At 42.2% G+C, this 20,321-nt stretch overlaps 1 protein-coding gene across 1 annotated transcript; it reads left to right on the top strand.

Moving 5' to 3' along the window:
* Nucleotides 1–17,084: 17,084 nt before the first annotated feature.
* LOC306733355 (dual specificity protein phosphatase 10) lies at nucleotides 17,085–20,102 on the top strand (the record flags this gene model as incomplete). Its single annotated transcript, XM_079214578.1, has 3 exons — nucleotides 17,085–18,042; nucleotides 18,537–18,839; nucleotides 19,837–20,102. 3 exons carry the CDS (start codon nucleotides 17,085–17,087, stop codon nucleotides 20,100–20,102), a joined length of 1,527 nt encoding a protein of 508 aa, XP_079070704.1.
* Between the last annotated feature and the right edge of the window lie 219 nt (nucleotides 20,103–20,321).

Here is a 20,321-nt window from a genome sequence, read left to right as displayed (position 1 = left end):
CTGTTTTCTAATTTATTTTGTTTTCTCAGGGTCAGCTATGGAACAGCCGGTTGAGTGACCAACAAGAACACATTTGTCAGTGATCTGGCAAATCTATGGCCAGAGTTTAGTTAAAGCTGCACTAATACATAATTTGATATTTTTAAAAATCAGAATCAAATCCCTTGTAGTGACGACTTTTCCCCTGAACACACAACTTAATTGTCTAGCTTTACTGTTCTCATCAGTGTTGTTTCCAGCAGTGGTAGGCACTGTACTAACTGTACGGCACCTTCTCAGCACCAAATGACAGATGTGATAAACATATCTTAACATTTATTAGCTAAAGGGACATACATTTCTTTCGGGAGTGAGTGCTAAAAGATGATTTGACTCAAATCCACCAGGTGGCCAGAAACAGGACTTCAAATTAAGCTAATTATGTTTTTCTGTGTCTGCTGATAAAGGCTAACAAGTTACAAAAGCTTAAAAAAGGAGATAATGTCAGTTAGTGTCGTGATATATTGGTATTGACAATAACCATAGTTTAAAAAAATGAAATGTTGATAATACACATGATAATATCTTGTACATAATCGAGAAATTCTTTCATCATGTTATATCTGGTAATGTTTATAGACTCTCTCTCCACCTTCCTCAACTCATTTTGAGTAGTTATTTTTTCCAAAAAGATAAAACGGATAAATTAAAGTTAAAGATGAATTTGACCAGTATTATTATTAGGGCCCAAGTACTGACAGTCAGAGCAGAGGACCAGTTGTTATTCTAAATTTGCACACCAATTTTGCACACCAATCGAAAAAAGCAAGCTGATTGGGGTGTTGGGTAAAAGTCGGACAAAATAGCTTGATAGAGCATAAGGCATACCTCCTGTAATTTACTGCTTAGTACTGTAAAATGAGTACAGTCCAGTGCTGAATAGAACAGGTATTATACTGCAATGTCCATAAACAGCTCATTACCGTAGAATGTATTACAGTATAGTACTGTAGTGAATGTATATTCAAGGTTTAGTGTACAGCTGTGTGACTTACAGCATGGTGATAGCAGTCATTTACCATCTTTGTTGAAAGAACATTTTGGGAAATTACTTGACTGGCTAGATCCATTAAGTGACACGATTGCTGTCATGGGAAATTTCAGCGATGACATTTTGAAATCATCAACAATCTCCACATTTATTACAGTTAAAGGGTATTTTCAACTTGTGACACAACCCACAACTGAGAAAGGCACACTAATTGACCATGTACAGTATGTGAAAACAACACGGTTTGAAGTAGAAGCAATGGTATTTCCAACATATTTTAGTGGTCATGAGGGGATAGTATGTTGTTCAAAATGACATGGTAGAATAACTTTTGACTTGAAACAGCTGTAGTTTTAAAGTCTTCAGCTTTATTTGGCGAAAGTTTAACGGGTGGCGGAAGGACCCAAATGCAAATGGTAAGTTGAAAGCAGAGATTTATTCGGGCAGAACCCACAAGGGAAGCAGACAAGGAAGAAGGCAGGAACCTCAGGGTCGGGGACAGAATATTATGGTGGTTACCAGGACAGGCAAGGTGGAGAAGTCTAAGCAGGCAGGGTCGTACAACACCTGATGTCAATAATGATCTAATAATTGACTATATGCCTAAGCACAGGGCCTCAGAACAGCGCCACCCAGTGTACATACATAGTCACATATTTTCATTATCATATTTGGCTCTTACATCCATATCAATGAAATGATCAGAGAGTTGATGTCCATAAGAAATAAAGTGATCCACAACTCATCTTGTCTCAGGAAGCATGTTAATATACAATGAGGTTAGTTTGAAATACCCATAACACTTTAAAAACATTCAACTCCTTGGGAGTTTTTTCGGTGACAGATACTTAACAAAGAGCTGACTGTTAGCGTACTGACTCGACGACGACACACTGATTGATTGACACACGTATAGACAAGTCGGTTTTAAATTGTGGAGTTCATTGTTTCTGTTTTTATTGGTTTAGTTGATAATTAGTGAGACAGAACATGATGAACGTCTATGAAATGAAATGTTGTCTAACCCGTGTACGCAGTCTGACGTCCAACCAGCGTCCAGCAAGTAACCTCGACGTGCGCAAAGGTGCGAGGGCCCGATCAATGCTGCTTGCAGCTTTAACTGAAGTTAAAGTTAGCTTAGCTTAGCTTAGCTTGGCATAGCGACTGTAAGCAGGGGGAAAACCGATTAAACCAACTCTCGAGGTGCTGATTGTATAACCTTTGAACAGAGTCCAGCTAACTGCTTTCAGTCTTTGGCAAAGCTAAACTAACCAGCCGGGAGCAGAACCGTTATACGCTACCATCAAGCTCCTGATCTAACTCTCTGCAAGACAGCAAATGAGCGTATTTTCCAAAAATACATCTTTATGGAGGTTTTGCACAAGTGGCAATCACCTTTTCATTTACTTGTTCCTTCATGTAGTTAGTATTTAGCACAGATCATACTTGAAAACCCTTAATACAAGGTCCCTTTTGCTAATTCAATAGGCTTAAAGGACGTGTCACTTACTCCTCTTGGGACCGGATGAGTGAGCAGAACTTTGGCCACAGATCGTGAGCTAACTTCCTAAACAGATGTGAAGAGGTTAGAGAGGCATATTGAAATTCATGTCCTTCCATTACTGCTGCTCTGAAAGGAAGGTATGCCACTAACCACTCAATGAAATCACTGTCGTACAAGACACAATTCTTGAGGGAAGGCTAGATCATTTCAGCAACAGGGAATGGGTTACAAAGACAGAATACATATTTTCTGCATACTTTATGTAATCATATAGCTTACGGGCATCCCTGCAGTGTTTAATTGTGACACATTCAGAGGTCTACAGATGTTTTTGAAACGGGTACTCACATTATCTAATTAACAATGCATGTGTCAAATGTGATAATTCATGTTAGCAGATTAGCACATCATTATATTACCAAGTACAGCAGGTGCAAACACATCCCTAATTATACACTGGGATGTGACTGTTTGAGCCAAATTTCTGTTTGGCAACAGTTGATGATGTCTTTATCGAACTAAAACAGCATCGATATGAGAATCTTTAATAGAGCTTCTAAAACCACAACCGGTCTTTGAAGGCCACACGAGATAGATGCGCACGTCCATATATGTGAAAAACAAACAGCTGGTCCAGACCCTGAATGGTTGGAATTGAACATTCGTGTACAGCTAAAAATAAATATATTTTCTGAGTTTGTCAAAAATGTCATCTGGTATGGGTTGTGACGCTCAAAACGACTTTTAGCAGCCACAAGAAGCCTTTGACGTAAGCACAAGTTCAACTGGAACTCACACGGAGCACGCTGTCATGTGCACCACGAATGTTACGCTCACATGCAGAGAAGGTCAGGAGACACAGTGACGGACAACCAATGAAAACTGTATGTATTTTTTGACGATCCACCTGGATTTGTCCTGGTATACCAGATGGCCACTAAAACTATCAAACTGTGGCAAGTAAGGGCTGTAACAGGCGATTGAGTAACCACTGATGCTATTACTGGGGTTATGATAAGGATGGCTCCAGTTTCAGGCCTGCACAAAAAAATCCCCAACACAAATATGGTGGACAGTCTAACTCCACGTTTCAGTACTATATAGTTCACAGTCTTTTGGCATGTTTTCAGCAATTATTTTCTCAAGCAAATGTTAACAACAAGAGTTAAGACTTTACTTTCCCCGGACCTTAAAATGATCAAACAACAGATGACCATCAGGGCTCTTGCTGACCACGCACATCTGCCTAAGAGCAAAAATGCATGGACATCTCTTCTTACTGTCTTTGTTGTGCCAGTGACAGACAAAATGGTCTTAACTGATAACATTAGTCTCCATTCTCCTATTTCAGATGTTCAGTGTCGATCATCTCCTCTCTTTGTGAGGAGAGAAATGGGGATTTTTTTCCTGTTCAATGCATTCATTAATGTTATCAAAAATAAATGTCTAATTAGTGCTAATGTTTTTGAAAGCAGAACTGAATGGACTATTACTCCATTAACTGTGGTCTCTTTATGAAAAGTACATATCTATTTAATTTGTCTGCATCTTGTATATATCATTATGTTAATTAATTAGCAATACAGCCATATAATGCATCCATTACAAGTCCTGCGTTTAAAATGTCCCTAAAGTAATAATTCATATTTGCAAAATATATGTATTAAAAGTAAGTAAAGTCCCCATAATGCAGAAAAATGCCCTTTGTGAATATTATCCTGTATAATATAGCCTATATATCACTATGGGTATTATATACTTCCACATACCCACCACTGTCCATCCTATATTTACACACTGTCAGCTATTTGTATCTGTAGTATACCATTACTTATATTTCGCAGTTAGTATATATGTTGTGTCATTGTCTATATATTACATATTCGTATCACACTGTTCATATATCTTGTTTATTCTACATATTAGCACATTACTCTGCACCTTACTGATTGTATCACTTTTGGACAGATGAATTAAACTGCTGTTAAGTAAAGGTAGTGGAATAAAAAGTACCGGAGAAAAGTAGAAGTAGAAATGATATGAAAATATTCAAAGGACACATTTTTACTCTCATACACTGAATATCAGTACAGTACTGAGTTGCTCCTACATGACATCTTCTTGATATGTAAGTTGTGGTCGGACAATGTGATCAACACACCCCCCCTGCTCCTCCAGCCCACGTGCTGCGTGCTCGCCCCTGAGCCCTCATCTCGTGTGTCGCCATTGGTCTGGGATGATGTCATCCACAGTAGAGACAATAGAGCCCACCTCCCCGTCAGCGTCTCCTCACACGCGCATCGCAGCTCAGAGTGACACACGCTCAGACGTGACGCCAGCTGAGTTAGCCAAGCACTCCTGATGAAATGTATTTATTTATCTTATTTATCTAACGTCCGGCAGAGCTGTGCATCTTTATTCAAGCTAAATCCTTATTTTGTATCTTTTTTTTATTATTATTTTTTAAATACATGAACAAACGATCAGGCAGGGAAGGTGTTACACATCTGGATCCTACCAACGCAGCGGGTCGTGCTACTCGAGCCTTTGCAGACATGAGGATCTCTCACTCCGCCGTGCATATATGATGAGAACACTTTGGGACTGCCGCTCTTGATGTAAGTGATGCTTCTTGTTTTTCTTTTTCTTTTTATAGTAACGTTACTTATCGCGGCGGCCGGTCCGGTCGGCCTTGCAGCCCGTGAGTCACAGCACTACGTGTTGGTCGGTCAGCTTCAGCTCACAGCGCCTCCTCATTTGTCCTGGTGTGTTTTTAATTCTTAGTCAAATTGATGCCACACGTTAAAAAAACACGCCATGCATCCTCGTGTGAATCGCCGCCGCTGGAAGGAGGTCAGCAGTTGTGATTTGCTCGTAATACGCGTGCATTATTTATGGGGAAGGAGAACTGCGGCCATGTGAAAGAGCCAAGCATGGAACAACAAACGGACCCTAATTAAACACATCCACACTTGCTAGTGGCCGCACAGGCTTGCTGGCCCGGGCCCTGTCGCCCACATCAGCTTTATTTGTCATCATGGTATAAAGGTTCAAAGAATGTGCAGCGAAGATGCGATTTAAAAACACTGAGAAACTCGGCAGTGCGCCATCTAGCGACTGGCTAAACAGGAACTAATGGATTTTCCATTGCCCGGCCCGCAGAGCAGCCCCGTGAACAACAATGCAGAGGAAGAATGTAAATATTAATAGCTGGTTTATTTCTGGTGCTGATGAGAGAGAGAGCCTTCAAAGAGCCGATGAGAGGCAGAGCAGCAGAGATGTGCAGCACGTGAGCACGTTATTTAAAATAGCTAGTGATTTATTGACAGGCGTTTTAGAGCTGAAGTCCCCTGTCAGCAGCACTGTCAGTAGTTCACAGATCAAGCAGAAGTGAGAGATGAAGTAAAAGGGTGTGTTACAGATGAAGGAGATGCAAGTGACCGATGGGGGAGATTTGGATCAAACATTCAGCGGAGTGATGTTTGAAGCTTACACATTTTATTTGTTCCAAAAGTAGAAAAACCAACATCAGACGGTGAGACTATAGGTTAGTGTGCGTTCATGTTGAGGCACCAACTTCACAAGCAAGACACACAAGAGTCACTGCAGTGCATTTGTGGGAAGACCAAGCCGTGTCGGGACATGCACACCAGCTCAAAACTTGAACCAGCATTAACATTACTGACGGTAATACGGCTCAGTAGCATGACGGGGTCACCTGAAGTGTATTTAAACTAATCATCCAACCCTCCTGCTCACCGTTTGGAGCTGCTTTCAGTTCAGATTGTGGCTTTCTGGCCTGAACAAAAGAGACTGTCAAGGTGACTCACTGCTTTTCCCGTTTTAAAAGCACGGTGACGGCGTGATGCTTTAATGGAACATTAATTAAATCGACTTTGTGTCTCTCAGGGAAGATGCAGTGCATATTCAGATCGTACGTTCTACATGAATGCAAGAAGGTAATACAAACAACATTCCTTAATCAACAACCTATTTACGATGAAACAAAGAGGTTGTTCAGGAAGAGGAACTGAATGGCTCTGACAATATTTAGAAGCTATTTTTGAAATATATTTCTGAATTATACAGCTATGGACATTACTTTGAGATTACTACCAAGGATGAACACAGGGCCAAAGATTTGGGCCAGCATTGTCACCTGAAAATATGACGTTATGAGCCTCCGTCTTCTCTGTGAGGAGTAGATGTTGGGTCACTATGGATTATTATCTCAATTAAATAGAACTTTAGAAAAAAGTGAAAAATGTCCGTCATAATGTCCCTATCGTACATTTTCCAGGCCAAGACGACATTTGTGTTCAAACAAAAGTCCAAACCCCAAAACATTAGTTTACTGTAGCGTAAGACAGCTTCAGATCTTCACATTTAAAATAGTTAAAATGTTTGTAATTATTTAATAATTGCTTTTCAAAATAGTTGATTCATTGTTTCAGCTCTAGTTTGCATGTTCTATAATAGCTCCAGTCTACTCACACAGGCTACAGACGCTCAGGTCAGGTGGACTAGAAACTCTAAACTGAACAGATGTGATGAACTGGTGGCCAATGCTGTTGCCCTGCCTTTTACCCAGTGCATGCTGGGATAATCTTTGGTGACTCTGAATAGGAACGAACAGGTTGACCGTGGATGTGTTATTTGCACAATTGAAGATACGTTATGTGTGGCTTTGGAGTGGAAAATTAAAACGATCCATTTAACCTCAGGAATCACACACCACCAGTAATAATGATAATGTCCTTCCCTTAAACGATGACACTGCAGGCCGGCTGTATCTGCCTCAGGGTTTCCTGTGTTATTGTCGTTGTCATGCACACGTTTACTGTCTTTGAGGTTTTCTTCGAGGATATGAAGATGGTCGGGTGTGATTTCCAGAAGGGGGAAAAGAAACAGACTGTTGTTGCCAAACTGCAACTAACAGATGTTGCTGTTGATTTCTTTTTAAATGTTGATCAGGCTTCTGTGAAATAGAATTGTCAGACCGTTTTAGGTGTTTTTTTTCTGCGGGGAAGAGGCCTTCTGGGGTCCATATGTTTTGGGGACTCGCTGGACGTGTGCCTGCTCGATCCAACAAGTTCCTGGCTTCTTACAAAGCAGAAAGTCCGTTCGGATCAGACTACACTCTGAAACAAAAAGCGATCAAATAACGAGCACACGGAGGCTTTCGGCGTGTAATATTAGACGACGTTTGTTCGTCTGTTGTCTCAACCAATTAATCTGAATATTGTTTTCATGTTTGTTGACAAAAATCTGTCATGTCAGAAAATTACAGTTTGGCAGGACATTTGGTGGACAGAGAGGCCGTGGCACAGGCATCACACTGACTGTTCACATCTGTGATTTTCAATGTCAGCTGATTACACAGCAGCCACTAACCATGACAGTGTGCTTTTTTAATTCTTCAAAGATTTTTAAATATATTCAAAGCACATTACTGTTCTTCTTATCTATATGCGACAGACCTCAAATCCCTCCCAACTACAAATCCTTTCTCCAAGCTGCTTTTGTCACTTTCTATTCTTGGTATTCTATTTTAGGATTCCATCATTTTTTTGGGGATTTCTTAAAAAATTGAATTACTTTTAACATTGCTTATGTGCCATGACTTTGTGCAAGCATTCAGTAGCCTATTAAAAAAAATAAAAATAAAACACTGGGCTGTTGGTGCTGGCTGTAGCTGATTAGCATTGGTTTGCTCTTTGATTTAAATATTTGATTGAGTGATTTCTTTTTTCAATATGTCTAAATTGGGGCAGAGGCAGGAAATCTGGGCCATCGTGAAAAATATATTGTTCTGCAGCCAAAGTGCCACCGATCCCATTTTATCTCCTATAAAATAATGTAATACAAATAACAGTTGCTTAGCCTTGGATGTGAGGATTATGACACCGTCTGTCCTCAAAGTCAGATACTAGTCTCAGTGTTTAATCAGTTTGAATAGGCGACTGAAAAGAGGAGGGAATTGAGAGATGCTCCCAATCACGCTGCCCACTGATTGGCCAGTTTGTGCAGTTGCTTCCATCGCTTTCTGTCCGCTGACTGTGGAGATTAGGTGATGTAATTGTTTTGACTTCCCCTCAGTCGCCTGTAGTGGTGTGAGTTCTGATGAGACGGTGAAACAAATCTGTTTACAGTGAAAAGGCAGATTTAGCAACACGCTAACACAGATTAACAGTAAAGATGTATTTGTCTTTTCAAGTCATTTAGGATTAATGTAAAGTTGACATGTGGAATATGAACCAAAGAAAGAATACAACCTGTATTGTAGACGTGAGGCAACATTTTAATAATGCTTACTAATCACACATGCCTCTTCCTCGTGTGTCATTATTGTACCATTAGCATGGCATTGTTGACAAAACACACTAGCATTTCGGCCTCTGGGTCACAAACAAGTCCTCACGCATAGCAGGATTTCAAGTTGCAAGTCATTTCCCTTTGTCCCTAAAAAATCTTACATCATTAGATGTTTGGCTTAGCCTGATAAGAGTGCGAGTCATAATTACTGTGACTTAACATTTATCCTTTTGTACTTTCTTTTTTTCCCGTTGTCCACTTGTTCTAGCGGCGATACATTAACTTCACTTTGTTTGGACGTGTCACCATCTTCAAATTATTTTAAATCGGTCTACTTTGACAGTTTGATCGGCGTTCAGGAGCCTCACGAGCGGTGACTGACAGCTGCGCCAGAGACTCCTCGGCTCTGATGGGTCATTTTCCATCTTGCAAATGCCGTTAGTAGCACTAAAAGAAGGCAGCGGAGCCAGAATTTGTTCACAGATTATCTGTCTCAGGTACTACCGTGAGGATATAGTGACAGTTTGACAAATACAACAAAGCGCTATTTATATTTAAGTTATTAACGCCCAAACAAAGCAATTGTGGTTTTAACTGCATTGTGCATTATTTAGCCCATGAAGTTATGTAATAATCAAGAGTTTAGTGCTTTTTTTTGGCCTACATTTGAAGGGTTATTGGTATTATTACGATGAAACAACTGCTTCGGCTGCTGAAGGGAGACGCGGTTACAGTGGCTGGAGGCCGGCAGCACCTGAGACACAGTTAACGCCGTCCAGCGCCTGTTAGCTTAGCTGTGCAGCATATCTGGTCAGTAACCCGTGTAAGTTTGCTGACAGCACCAATCCATCAAGGCACTTTTTTTTTTACACTTCACATGTTGACATGGCGGTCTTCTCCGCAAGAAACTGTTCCTTGATGGATTTCAGTTACAACAGCAGCTGCACAGCAGCTCAGTCTGTGTGTGGATAAAGAATATACTGTAGGATCTGTGACACCGACTGCTTGACCCTCTTTGCTGTTTGGTATTTTTTATTGTGAACACTCTCGTGCCATTCCCCTTCGTGCCAAGTGTCCATCTGTCAGTTTGGTTCTGTGTGTGAACGACCATAAAAAGAGAGGCACAAGCACAAATGTGGAGCTGGGGATTGTCCTCTGACAGAAACGGCCTGCTCATCATCCCCTGGAAACAAGCGACTCTGGTGACTAATTTTCCTGCCATGCACTATCTCGAGAGACGTTTTTCTTTTTTTGTACTGTGATGAAAAATAATCCTGTTCAGCAGCAGAGGAAGACATTCTCTAACTCGAGCAATTTCACAAGCCCATAATTGAGCTGCACATCCTCACATTATTGCCTGTGTTTCTTGCCCGTTCTGCTGCGTGGGTGTTTGGCTGTCAGGTGCCTTTTTGATGAAGGTGCTGCATTAAGCCGGGGCGGGGAGAGGGAACGGAATGATCCCCATCCATCTTGCACAGTCAGGCAACCATCTGTTCCCAAAAACATCAGCCCCCTCAACAGATTGTCCCCGAAAACACTCACTCCCCCGCCTCTGCAGCTGGAGACGCACTGTGCACCCCCTAAATCTGTGGCCGTCCTCCTGTCCTGTGTCCTCTCATTTCAACAGAACACTCTGTGTTACATTGCCTTTCTCTTTTCAAGACAAAATGAATGACTTCATGTGGTACTCAACTCGTACATTTACACCAGCTCTGATTTAATTTTGTTTTATTAAATATGACACAGTTCAGGGGCGCTAAAGCAAGTCCATTATAACTATTCATGATATTGCAGGTTTCGCTCAGGTGCTTGGGAAAGAGTTAAATCATCTGGAAACACATTAGCATGTGTGTCGCTCTCCTCTCTCTGGCTTATGCCTTTGACTGTAAAGCTGTTATCTTTATTCTGCTGGTGGGGTAGCAGTGAGGCGAGGGAGGGCGTCATGATCTCCCCCGCAGGCTCCTGCAGTTCCCGCTAACAGGGAATGAGTGGCACTCTTCTTCTTTTTTAAAACATTTCCCTTTTATCTGAATGACTTTGCTTTCACACTTTCATGTGCTCGAATTCCGAGGCAGCTAACGTGATTGCCAAGCTTAGCATACGTTAGCGTCTCCCTTAAATATGAATACACACCTAATCATGCGCATACATTTTCCTCTCTCCGCTCCTTGATCCATCTTGCGACATTTTTGGTTATTCAGCCTATGTAGCTAGCTCTGTCTGTCAAAACTTTCTTATTGGATTTTCACGGCTGTTATGTCTCAGTTCTTCTGAAAGGAACTCATAACTTATTCACAATTTACTGTAAACGTCGGATATCAATTATGTCTGGTAGATACATAATGCAAACTTAAATACTGATATGAGCTGTGATGTAGAATATTGCTGCAGTCATACACTTGATACTCAGGTGTGACTTTTACAAAGGGTAAAGGCTAGTGAGTACAACCACACATCGATTTAGGAGTTCATTATTGTTCTGAGTTGTAGCCTGGCCATATGGCTACACTATTACAGTTATACATTATAGATTGTCTGACAGCCCCGGACTCAGAAGACATCAATGTTGGCTGTCAAACTCAGTTCCTTTTTTGCTGGCTGTTGTTGAGCTGTCAGATGAATGCCGCCTCAGCTGTGGGGCCTGGTATGCTATTATAACAAGAGGGCAAAAATGTCTATACACTCTGTACTGTTTGGCTGTAATTGTAAAGTGAAGCAGATTGAGGCCATTTTTGAAAGACACACAAACGCACACACACACACACACACACACACTCACTCACACACACACAACAGCAATCAGTGTGTACTGTATGCTGGCAGAGTAAGTATAGCTTACAGCCTTTTTTTTTATCAGATTCCATTAATGTGTTAGAAAGACCAACTGGAGGGATTTCACATAAACACAGTTAATTAAACACCATTTTAATTAACCTTCAACAGCGCTCACACACTTTTACAGTTTTATTCTCATATGTGGAAACTAGCTGCCCTCAGGTCCAGTGAACAAATGCAACCAGTTTTTCTTCTCGCTCCGTCAACATTTTAATTGTCTTGAACCAGAATCTTTAGCACTACAGAAAAATGTGACTGATGTATTTATTATATTTTAGATTGTATACCGACTCACCAATGTGTACTATATGTAGCATTTAACTGTTGTAGCTGGTCGAGGTAGAACTGTTTTTACTACTTTATGCAGGCCTACGGCTAGATTAAGTCCAGTGGTTCCCAATGCCAGGGTCACAAAACAAATTGTGACATAATCAATGGGACAGGAAAGGAATACTGGATAATTTGAATGGAGAAGATGAGAAGGGAAATGTCTCTCTGGCGGCACTGCTAGCAACTCAAAAACTTCTGAAATGAGACAAGGTGCCCCAGCCAGACACAGTGTTTTGTGTATCATAAATATCCTTCATGTAAAGTCTCAATCTGAAAATTAATTAATAACTGTTGCAGAGAAAAAGTACAGATGAGAAGTCACAGCATAGGCAGACACATGAAAAATGCAAAGCAAAACAAAAGCACTTTCTGCATTTTATAAGCCTTTAATGTTGTGTTTGAAGCATCGTTAATAAATGTACCACACACAAAACAAATTCTGAAGATTTCTGAGATTATTTGACTGAGACAAAGCAGCTCATTGTAGTGTTTGGTTTCTTGTTCCTAAATCCTGTTGCAGATTTGACTGAATGTAGCAATGCTGCCGACACTTTTTAATCGTCACGGTTATTAGCCCATAAAATGGGGTAATAGTGCATTATGTTTTATTTTTGCTGTCAACATGTGGCGGTGAAATTTCAAGAGGCATCGCTTTGTTTGAATATTTTCCATCTCTCTGTGTGGCCCTTACTGTCTGCTGAAACTGTGACTATGAGTGAGTGAAAAGGCCACTAGCCAGCCTGCAGTTTACAGTGTGTGAGAGCAAAGTGATCAGAGTGATAGTGACTTCCACCGTGATAAAACTGGGTCAATGTAACCCCCACCCCCTCCACCACAGGCAAGGCTGAAAAGGGGAAAAAAAGATGAGGATACCATCACCAGACTCTGTGCGTGGATATAAGCATGGGGACACTGGAGCGTGGTTTGCTTTTTCCATGGGTTGGTATCTGTGTTGTGTTGGGACTTCCCATGGGGCATCCCCAGATTATTCTGACATGTTCCTTCCTTCCCTCTGTGGTTTACAGTGTCACGTTATAATCTGTCCCCATGTATCTTCTCTCGACCCGATTTGTTTCTGTCAGCCAGTGTTGTATTCAGTATCTGTTCCTCCCAGTCCCTCTTTTAACTTCTTGGGCTTCCATTCCCTGAGATATTCTCGCAAAAAATGCCGTGATGGCGTTAAAATGAAAATCCACCACAACAAACACTGTTTGAAAACAGATATATAAAATAAGATAAAATAAAATAATCCTTTATTAGTGGGGACATTACAGGATTACAGCAGCATTGCTCACAAGTAAATAAAAGATAAAAAATCAAGTAATATAAATAAACTGTATTAAAAACAAGAAGAATATTAAATATATATAATACAAATACATTTGATGTACGGTGCAATTACAAGCTAGCATGTTCTTTGGTGACTGAATCTGAACGATGTTACGTGGTGGGTAAATCTCCACCTCGTCTATTGTGGAGTATAAAGAGTGGCTTTATCTAAATGATAGAAAATATATGTTCTCACTTACACTGGTCGTATTTAGTCTTGCAAATTGATTGTGTTTTACTTGTCCAGGTTTTCAGTTAACTATCTCTGACATTTCTGGCTCAACACCAATGCTAGATATCACTTGGAGTGCATGGAAATATATGTTTTGTAATGTGAACAGGCTATTACATTTTAGAAAACATGAAGGCTAACTATAAAGCTGCTATTGAGCTGAGGATGGCATTACATTAAAAGTTAAGGAATCAAAAAAAATACTACAATTCATCCTGGGGGGACACAAATGTCTGTTCCAAACTCTATGGGAATCCATTAAACACAAAGTCACGAGGATTCACCTCTGGGGACCATGAACGTTTGTACAAAATATCATGACAATCCATCCATTAGTCATTGAGGCCCTTCAGTGTGGAGCAAAAGTGGTGGCCGTAGCGACAACATTGGCATCCCTAGAGCCATTAACATGGTTAAAATATGTCCTTTTGTAACGTTTAAATTCAGTAAAACGGTTACTGACCTAAAACATCAAGAGCAAGTGCTTCTTTCACGACTCATCGCCAATTTACAATTTCATGGGGAGAAATCCACCAAACACAAGGCAGAGCTACAAAAAGCCTCAACAGACTAAACAAACAAACAAACTGCAAACGTGTTATGTCGGCAGTGAAATGCAAATCTTTTTTTTCTCAACCGAGACGTCTCTTGCTTTCCTTCAAACAGAACAGTACTTTGTTAGTCGTAGCTGTGCTTTGAAATCAATGCTAACATTAGCATGCTAATATCCTCCAAACACACTAGCATAGCCACCCCTACAGCTGCTAGTGTGGCAAACACTAATTTACTAAAGTACATCAACCAAAAAACTCCTGGGTGCAGTGAACATCTCAGATTGATTGTGATTAACAGTGTGTGTATCAGAGGGTGGATTTTTACTTTAACGACAATCATTTTTCATCTTGAAGTTTAAGGAGCCTCATAATGAATGTACAACATTTTTATAAAATATACAGTCCAAAGTCCTGTACCTGTTATTAATCATGAGGGCAATTTAATGATACATAAAAACCTCCTCTATGTATTCTATGACCAAGTGCATATTTATAAACTACATTCACGCAATCTCTTTTTGCTGTGTCATGGTGAGAAAGCTTTCTCTCCAACTGAGTTGTATTGTTTTGTACGTGGTGACCTTCTGGTTATATCATGACCTGGACAAATGCTCATCTCTAATTGGCCCAAAGGGTTCAGTTAATTTAGTTAACTCCAGGATGCACAGGCCAGGTGGCTGGGAGCAGGACACGTTACATTTCAGGTAATCAACATTAGACAGTCTTTAAAGTGAAGAATGCCACTGAGCCTTTTACTAACTTTGAGAGTCCCCGTGTAACAGGGCAAAGAATGCTGTGCAAGATGACTTTTATCAATTTTAAGTAGTGCATAAACATAAAATGAACACGTCACAGAAGCCATCACATACACAGGGTTGTAGTTCAAAACCTCTCCATTGCACATGCACAGTCTAGCAATCTTTTACAGTCTATTAAGCTATTTTTTACCATCCGCCATGAGTTGGCTTGGCTTATTATTTCATGCAACTGAATGTGTCTCGTTAAGAATGAAGACTCATCAGAGCAATGCAGTTTGTTGCAGCTCAGTTGATGCAGCTTTTGTCACTGAGCTTTTAAGAAGCCTCTCTGCCATCAGGATTAGCTGGGATTATTTGCTGCTAACAGCAAACAGGTACACTCTCTTGCACTTTTGGATTTGGATTTGTATGTCCTAAATGATAATGATATCACTGGGAAACAGTTTAAATTTGAGTCCTACAAATATAGATGAGCATTAAATGTGGCCCTGTTATAAGCAGGTTAAAGACTGATGTGCATGTTGAAATGGATTTGGAAAACAGAATCATTACAGTGTTATCCATTCAAATCAAACATGCACCTCAGTGGGTTTTCTCTTTATGCAAGTTCTCCTTTCATTTGCAGCAGATGAAAAAGGAAATGTGTGACATATTAATGAAAAAACCTGAGGTGCAACATTGTTGGTTGTTGGTTTGGTATTTATTATTGGTGTGTGTTGCAGATAGAGATGAGAAATTAGTTAGATTAAAGTATAAAAAAAAAAAAAAAAAGATAAAAGTAAATCTGTGTGTTGTCATTCTTGTGGTGGATTTGGGGTTTTACTTTACATTCCACAAATAATTTACCTTTATACTTTTTTAATCAATAGAAAATCTATGCTCATAATCATGCACTGTATCATATTTAATGTATCATAATATCACATGTTTCATAGTTTCTCTGAACTTTGAATCAGCATGTGCTGTTTGTGTCTAAAATGATGGAATGTAAAGTGCTCCCCACTTTTCCATTGTTTGTCAAAATGACAGTCATTTGCTGATTACTCTCTTTCTGTCTCTCTCTCCCTCGTCATTGGACAGCTTTGCATAAACCCAGATGCCTCCCCTCCCTCTTGATGAGCGTATAGTGGTCATTCAGCGCCCTAAAAACCTGTGTGAGACTTCCCCACAAACGATCCCGCAGCACTCCTCTCAAATATCAGCCTCTTCCAATGGACACTATCCACATCTCCACTCTTCTCAGTCCCATTTCTATGCGCCCTCGTGTAAACCTCTGACTCTGGAATGCAAGCGCAGATCCTCTCGTGTGCAGAAATTCAAGAGCGATCAACCTGTCCCCCCAGCAGGAGCCAGACATACCGCTAGCCACTGCCATAGCAATGGCACAGTAACTCTCAGCCCACGGCTGCCCTCGCACACACATACTATTGATATCAAGGTGACGGTGGACAAAGGAAGCCGGGCAGGAGAAGGAGTCAGCAACTCGTTAGGGCGCGGCGGAAATGTAAAAGGTGGCAGAGGGAAATGTGTCTCTTCACAGTTGGATCAAGGACAATGTGAGAGAAGGACTGGAACTGCAGGGAGGCCAGGTGGTGCCGAACACAAGCCACAGCGAAGTCGCCACAGTCAGCTGTCATCTTCCCCCGGAGGCATCCTTCAATTCGTCCCGGCTCAGGCGCAGCAGCAGAGGTTGCGGAGTGAAAAGGAAAACGCTAGTTTTCTTCCAAGAAGTGACCAGGAATTTCTTTCTTCAGGTCACAAGAAGAATTCCAAACTGGGAACCACCCATCAAAGCCATAACACCCACAGTCTGCCCTACCACCAAAATTCCGTCCCTGTGCCCCATGCTGCCGTCCTAAATCCCAATTATCCGCCATCCCCTCCCTCCCAACCCGCCCATGTCCCAAGCCCATTTCAGCAACTCTGCCAGCCGCCCACGTCCCGCACCAGGGATCTCCGCCCTCACATTCTTCATGGTCTACCCATCTCCCCCTGCTCCTCCCATGCCGGAGGGTTCCCGAGCCCTGACCACACCTGCACCATCGACTGCACCCACCCATTCAGTTGTGGCTGTTGGAGGTTGGTAAGATGCAGAGGGTGTAAGGGACACTCTGCCAGCTGCCAAGGAGGAGGAAGCTCTTCCACCTCATTTTCTTGTGTTCATAATGCCGGGGCGGTGAAGAGAGGAGGCAAAGAAATGGGCCTGAGAAATCTGGGTGGGTGTCTCTCCACCACCTCCACCTCCAACACCTCCTCTTCTAACAGCACTGTGTCTGACTGCCGAGCAACCCTGTTCAAACCTCTCCGCTGTGCCTCCTGCTCTGGCGAGGCCAGAAACTTCGAGAGTCCTGCTATCCTTCGCAAAAAACTGGTCGGGGGATGCCTGCCCTGTACCCCGCTGTCCTCCTCGGCCCCTCTCCGGGCCATACAGAGCTGCGTCACAGGCTGCAACCCCAAAGCCTCTCAGACAGGCAGCTCCACCTGCAGCTACTGTAGCAGCGACCCCATAGTGGTGACATTTAACCCTCGCAGAGGCAAACCCCCGGGGAGAGGCATTGGAGCAGCTCAGCAGACGGGTATGTTCCAAGCCGATGATGATGACTACAGCGTGCGTACTATCTGGCCTGAAGAACTGGCCAAGAAGATGACCCATTCTAAAGCCCAAAAGAATCACTGCGGCGGGACGGGAGTAGGAGTGAGGAAGACCGGTGCGACCCAGGTCCAAAATGGCAGCAACGGAACAGGCCTGGCCCTCCTTGACTGTCAAAACCTCCAGGAATACTCTCAGTCTCACCTTACGGATCGCGCTGGCCGACGGCGGCTTCAGCAGGGGAAAATGGCTGCCCTTGATTTTATGGGCCGCAGGTCCGGCTGTGACGAAGGCCAGAACTCGCTGAAGAGGCTCTTGAATAAAGCAGAAGATGGAGGAACGGAGCACGACGGAGATGCAGCATATCCACGCTCCCCCTCTCCCCGCTCTGCCTCTCCACCGTCACCTGTGTCCTTTTCACCTCCACCGTCCGCCCCGAGCACACTCATCAAACCCAAGCCCTGGCAGAGAGAAAGGGAGGGAGGACATTCACTGCCCTCAGCTCAGTCCCTTCACCTGGCCCTCAACTCCCTGAATAGAGAGCAAGATGAGGAAAACGGCAGAAGTAAGAATATCTTACAATTCAAGTGCAAGTGGTAAAATATTCATAATATCTACGAAGTAACACATTTTCCCCTGCAATTACTTACATAAAGCTGCGTTGAATGTTATTTAGAAGTAAAATGTATGTTGGTTAGTTTGTAGTTAGAGATGTGTAACCTTTCTGAATTTGGCATACTGTCATGATTCTTAGCCCGTTCCCCTTGAGCTGTTGAATTTGCTGTTTTTTTTTACAGATTCACCCACATTTGAGAACATCTAGCTTGTCTTGATTTCCGCAAGTTGTTTCGTTTAAGTTATGAAATAATCATAGTGCTAACGACCAGACCTCTTTTTTGGCCAAATAATAATGATACTGACACTTTTGACCCCGTTTTTTTTCATAGGTGATTTAGTCACAGTTTAGTTGGATAATCTTGTCTCCCTGCACCCTGTTCCAAAGTCTTAATTTAGTCATGTCTGTTCTTCACAGTTTTTCTTTGTCTCGTCTTCTTCCAGTGCACCTCTCTCTGCCGCTGTCCTCTTCTTTGCCGGCTTCTCTGTCCAATGAGACTGCGATGACTCCTGATGCGGAGAACGCCGTGGTCAGTCCCATCCTGCCCTTCCTGTTTCTGGGGAACGAGAGAGACGCCCAGGATTCGGACCTGCTGCTCCGCCTCAACATCGGCTTCGTGGTCAACGTGACCACACACCTGCCCCTCTACCACGTCAACTCTGGGCTGCGCTACAAAAGGCTGCCAGCCACCGATAATAGCAAGCAAAACCTTCGACAATACTTTGAGGAGGTTTTTGAGTTCATTGGTGAGATTCATTTGGCTGTATCCGTGAGTTCATCTAGAAGAGAGAGACTGCATTGATCTGCAATCTCACGAAATTTGAACATCAATAGTTAGCTATTCTGCTCATGCCGCCCACACTGTGGTAGAAGAGATTCATCTTCAGACATGTTTATTTCGTGACTGGCTTTATCAAAAAAGGTGGTGTATAGAATGAAATGCTGAGAAGGACTGTTGATAAATACTAGTTTAAAAGATGTTCACAAGTAGAAAGATCCACGCTGATAGCCTGCATTTCGGTTATAAACTGGCTTAATTACTTATTGAGGATGTAATGATACATGCCATCGGGCTTGCTAGATGTATGTTTGTTTTAAGAATCAATTCCTCAGTGCATGTTACATTGAGCGACAAAGCTGCTCTTTCCTGCTGAGTCATGCTGCCTGTTCCTACATGTACCAGGATGCATAGCACGCAAGAGTTTACTGCATCTGATAAATAAACTAAATGAATATTCCCCAAATGTCAATGAAGGAAATATTCATACACCTGAACTGATGAATGCAACAGTACACCTTCTAAAACACTGTAAAATGATGCACACTGTAAAAAAAAACGTAGTCAGTAACATCCTCTGCACACATATTTGGGGATGCCATTTTCGCTGTTGGAAACAAAACACAAGCGAAGAGAACAAGGAAGTGTTTGAGTGGCATTGCGCCCCACAGCTAACAAAGCTGAAGTAGCACTCTGTATTTCTTCCTCGCCTCCAGCATCGTCACTGTCATGTCACTGTACGCAGAAGAACAAGTGATTTTCCAGCTGCGCCCTGAACGTCGGCAAAAAGCAGGCGTTTTTCACACTATATCCCTAACTCAGCTCGAGATGGGGTTGACAAATGTTCCCTTTGATGACAGTGATGATACGTTCTATATTCACAGCATGCGACATTTAGCCAGTTTGTACTGCTTTAATTCTGCTTCTGTTCAATTCTAAATCAGCTTTGTTGTTCTCATCAACAGAGGAGGCATATCAGAGTGGACAGGGAGTGCTGGTACACTGCCAGGCAGGCGTGTCCCGTTCTGCAACCATCGTCATCGCCTACCTTATGAAGCACACCCTCATGACAATGACAGATGCCTACAAATACGTGCGGAGTCGTCGTCCCGTGGTGTCCCCGAATCTAAACTTCATGGGCCAGCTTTTGGAGTTCGAGAGGGACCTCAACTCCGGCGTGACTCCTCGCATCCTGATGCCTAAGCTGAACGGTGTGGAGACGCAGGTGTGAGGAAGGTCAGGAGCGTGTCGGGTTGCTGCCGGTAACGAGGAGATTAAAGCAGCATTTGATGAGCGGCATTGAAAGAGGGCAGCACATTTTAGCAGAGCAATGTGATGAGAGATATTACAATCGGAAAATGGTGGCAGTTTGTGCACTTTTAATACTGTGAAACATGAGACTTGATGCTTCAGCACGATCATCATCCAGTATACTGTTTATAAGATAATG

Source organism: Taurulus bubalis, assembly GCF_910589615.1.
Source record: "Taurulus bubalis genome assembly, chromosome: 2".
NCBI classification, from domain to species: Eukaryota; Metazoa; Chordata; class Actinopteri; order Perciformes; family Cottidae; genus Taurulus; species Taurulus bubalis.
The sequence above is the reverse complement of the archived record's forward strand: the minus strand, read 5'-3'. Positions and strand labels throughout refer to the sequence as shown.